Genomic DNA, 4,198 nt, shown 5'->3' on the forward strand with positions numbered 1-4,198 from the left:
CTCTCTCTCCTGTCCATCTCTCTTCTCTCTGTCTCTGCGGAGCCGGATGATACGGTTACTATTTGTTCGTTGCGTGCCACGTGTTTGAGCGTCGTATTGCGCGCGGGCGCACCCGCGTACGTTTGTGTGTGTTTGTCGGTGTCAGTTGTCCCGCCCCGCCAGCGGCGCCCCGCCCCACCACGCCACGCGCCGGTGCACTCCACCCCGTAAACACAGTCCCTGAAGCTACGCAGAGGCTGCCTGGTGGGGGGGCTTGAGTGTTGAGGGTGAGGGTTGGGGGTTGGGGGTGGATTTAATTCATCAGGAATGTAACGACGTTACGTGGCGGGGTGGGACTTGAGGACGACGCGACGCGAGAGAGGAGGGCGCGCCCTTGGCAAGGCCGAGCGGAGAGACGAGGGGTCATTTCTGCACGTGTTGCTCATTACCGAACTGTGAACGCCTTGCACGCCAATCACAGCCGGGCATGCTCATGAGCACCGGGCCGTGCCGATAACCGCTGTGCGAGGGGATCCCGAGTACAGCCGAGGAAAGGTTGGATAACGATAGATTCCCTGAGCCGGCAGTCTCTTGCAAACCAAGGCCAGAATACAGAAGTGGACCAAAAGTATATTTACGGTGGGTTCAGGCATTTATTAACTAACACTAACAACAGTATTATACCTAACTATAGTATTAACAACGGGTACAGTGACCATCTATTGTCCAAAGGGCGCGACGAGACGAGAGCGGTGCGATAGTGAAGGGAACGCACTGCCTACAGCTCTCGTGTACGTCGGCCCAAGCTGCACGGGCTGCTGCTCCTTCGATCATTCTCTCCCTCACAGCAGAGTCACCAGGCTGCCGGAATGTTTAAAGCTGTCGTCTATGTTGCTCCACTCTGACGCCGTATACTTGGCGCACGGAAAAAGAAAGAATTAGTCTTTACAACTAACAAATTTGCTAATTTTGGGATAGCTATCACAAATTCGATGTGGCAGCTAATAGTTGGTTGCCACAGAAAAGAGTTAGTTGCAACAGCGAAGCTGTCGCTGCAGGAGCCAATCGGTTCGTTCTGACAACTCATTGGGTGTTACGCTAGCCTAACTGCAACCGTTTTAAAGATAGAAGATTAAAGTAGTCAGATTTTAACAAAATTAAAATGGCCCTTCTTAAACACGTCCTAGATGATGCACTGTAAATTTCAGGTCGATACAGTAAGGGAAAAGGATCTTACATTTGAATTTTCATGGGAAGTGGGATTTCCCATGGGATTGCTACTCTCATGGGAGGAGGGCAGATAAGTCCCACGGGCAGATAGTATGGGCTCACAGGGGGGAAATGGACTTTCCATGGGAGACCTGCCAATACCCATCAGACTTTGCCAATGGTGTCCATGGAATTCCAAAGGGACGGTCATGGAAATTTTGGCCTGGGTGACAGAATGAACCGATCGGCTCCTGCAGCGACAGCACTTCGCTGTGGCAACTGACTCTTGTCTGTGGCGGCAAACAACTCTTAAAGCTTTCACAGCGAATTTCTTGTCCACACCAAAATTACCAAATCTATTAGTTGTGACAGCTAATCCTTTTTTTTCCCGTGCGTCCGGCGCAAGGGCAAATTGCTGGGCGGCTCCCGCCCACAGACATGAGCCCCGGCTGCGGCACAGATCCTGATAGTCGAGGAGGGGGATGGGGGCTGCAGAAGTTCCCATCGTGCTCAACTAGCAACGCCGGGTGAGACGTTGCCTTTGAGACGAGGCAGGAAATAGCGCCCGCCTGTTTGATCCTCAGTCCGCGGCGGCGAGGGTTCGCGTCGGGTGGCGTCGCCACAAAGCGATCAAAGTAATCAGCCGGACTCGCGCCGGGGCCGGGACGGGCCGGGAGGGGGCCGGGCTGCGGCGGAAGGGCCCTCACTTTGACCGGCGGGTGCCTGTGGTGCGCCTCCACTCCCACTCCACCTGCGGCGCCTGTGGCTGCGACGGGCGCCTCGGCGGCGGCCCTGGCGGGCCCCTGCTTGGCTGGCTGTGGCTGGGACCGTCATCCTCCCCCCACACCCAGGCTGCGTCCTCTTCCTGGAGCCTCTGCGGCCGGGGCCTCGGCCGGGGCGAGCTGCGGCGGTCGTCGTCGCCGTCCTGCGGCCACTCCCAGGCCGGGCCGTCGGCGGCGGCTCCGGTCGTCGCCCGCACGGACCTGCCGTCGTCGGCGTCCTCGTCGCTGACGCGAGGCCCCGTCGCCGCTAGTCAGGATGCGTCTGGCCAGACCACGCTCTCGATCCAGTCCACGTAGGCCGACACGCGGATGTATACGCCGACACCGCCGCACAGCTGGCCGAAGGACGTGATGCCCACGATGGAGTACAGCCCCATAGGGCGGTCAAGCGTCTGCAGCGGGCCGCCCGAGTCGCCCTGGAGACAGAGGAGGCATGGTGATGCAAAGCGCCCGGGCGATGGGCCGGCCCGTCGGCCACGGGCGCTGGGGTGGTGGCATACCCCGGCTCTGGCAGGGGCTCCCATCTGCCCCAAGTGTTGGACCATCATTGTGTAGCAGCGTACGGCCTGCTCCGCTCTCTCGACTACCTCGCTGGGTACCGAAGCCCTACTGTACGATTCTAAACACCGGATGCCTTGGTGTTTACCTGTGTTTATTACCCAGTAAACAGAACTTGCACTAGTGGGGGTTTAACCTGAGTTAAAGACTACTTTAAGACAAAGATATAGTAGATGTGATTTGCTTAACTACACCCATCATCATGCTGGGCGCAAGCTCCTCATGAATTCACGAGGGGGTACTTACTACCATAAAACTTGTACAGAGTACTCGGTATTACACAGAATTACGTGGTATTGCCGGGTATTACGCCGGTATTATACGCAAAATTTTGCCAGTTTATAGCATTTTTTATTTTTCGGTATTACATTACAAGTAATACCCAGGTGGAGTGTACAGGGTATTACGGAAGTGAATACCCCCTCGTGAATTCAGTCCCAGGGGTTTGGTTAGAGGGGCGCTCACCAGGCAGGTGTCGGCGATGCCGTTGCTGCCGCGCGCGCACAGCTGCTCGGGCTGCACCCCGCGCGCCAGCCGCCGAGACTTCAGCTTGCTGAAGGACGCGTTGCAACGCGTGAGCGGCACCTGGTCCATACCGGCCTTCATGAGCACATCCGAGGTCTGGTCCAGCTCTGCAAGAAAAATGAGAATATTTTTATTTGAGAAAAATTAAAAACAGCTCTAGAGTTTTGAAAAACTTTTTAAAAAGGCATGCCTCGTACGCATACGACAAACTCAGAAAGCTTTTATAGACTTTATAAAAATTTTCAAAATGTTACTGCGAGTGTTTTGGGGTCTCTATTTGCGTGGGAGTGATTGTCATATTCCCCGGCATAGGCAGTCATCCAGTAAGTATACGCCCGCCCTTCTCCGAAACGAAACTGGCAAGTTCAGCCATTACAAACTCTCCGAGCGCCTGTTAGATGGGCAACATCTTGCCTGCTCTGCACGCGTGTAGTGTGGGCTGGCCTACTCCGAATCTCGCGGGCGCTTAGCTCTCGTCGTTCTGCGAATATATCTGATAATAAATGGACGTCCTTCTAGACCGAGTTCTAGACAATCTTTAACGGGTTTGCACTCACGGTCGATGTCGGTGACGCCCCAGCCGGTGGCCACCATGTTGGAGTCGGGCGCCCGCGGCTTGGTGTAGAGGCAAGCTGGCTGTACGCGGTCCGAGAATCGCACCCGGCCGATGCGCAGCACGGCCAGGTCGTTGTAGTGCGACTGCGTGCTGTACTGGGGGTGCACCGTCACCTGCACTACGTCGTGCTCCTCGCCGTCGACCTCAGTCAGGTTGTGCGCGCCGACGCGGACTCGCGTCGGCGGCCCCCTGCAAGCAAAGCAACAGTTCGCGTGGATGAGATTTTGCGACCGTCCATCCCATAGGTAGTAGGTAGGGCCCCCAAGTTACTAAAACGAATGAGTGATGATTAAGGGTCCCCGAGGCGAGCGTCGAGGCAAGCGATGAGCCGTGGATTTCACTCCACACTTTTATTTTTTTACACTTTTTGTCGTGGTTCTTTTTGGGGAGCAAGAGCCGCGGAGAAAAGAGAGTAACAGCTCTGAGCTCTGCGCTGGGGACGCGCTAAGCCCCGACGCGGTCGCGGGAGGAACGGTGCCCGGCGCCACCAGTTCGTTAACCACCTCAGTCCCTCCGGCTGCCCCCCCCC

General features: G+C 56.3%; 1 protein-coding gene across 1 annotated transcript in view; it reads right to left on the reverse strand.

The window, feature by feature from the left end:
• Nucleotides 1–608: 608 nt before the first annotated feature.
• Nucleotides 609–4,198, reverse strand: part of LOC113201714 (plasminogen) — a gene marked incomplete in the record, with an annotated part of 17,605 nt that continues 14,015 nt past the window's right edge. The window contains 3 exon segments of the mRNA XM_052270739.1: nt 609–2,386; nt 2,994–3,160; nt 3,611–3,858. Of these exon segments, the coding sequence (XP_052126699.1) occupies nt 2,222–2,386; nt 2,994–3,160; nt 3,611–3,858 (580 nt within the window).

Source organism: Frankliniella occidentalis, unplaced genomic scaffold (assembly GCF_000697945.3).
Source record: "Frankliniella occidentalis isolate FOCC.00 unplaced genomic scaffold, Focc_3.1 Scaffold6, whole genome shotgun sequence".
In the NCBI taxonomy this organism is placed as follows: domain Eukaryota; kingdom Metazoa; phylum Arthropoda; class Insecta; order Thysanoptera; family Thripidae; genus Frankliniella; species Frankliniella occidentalis.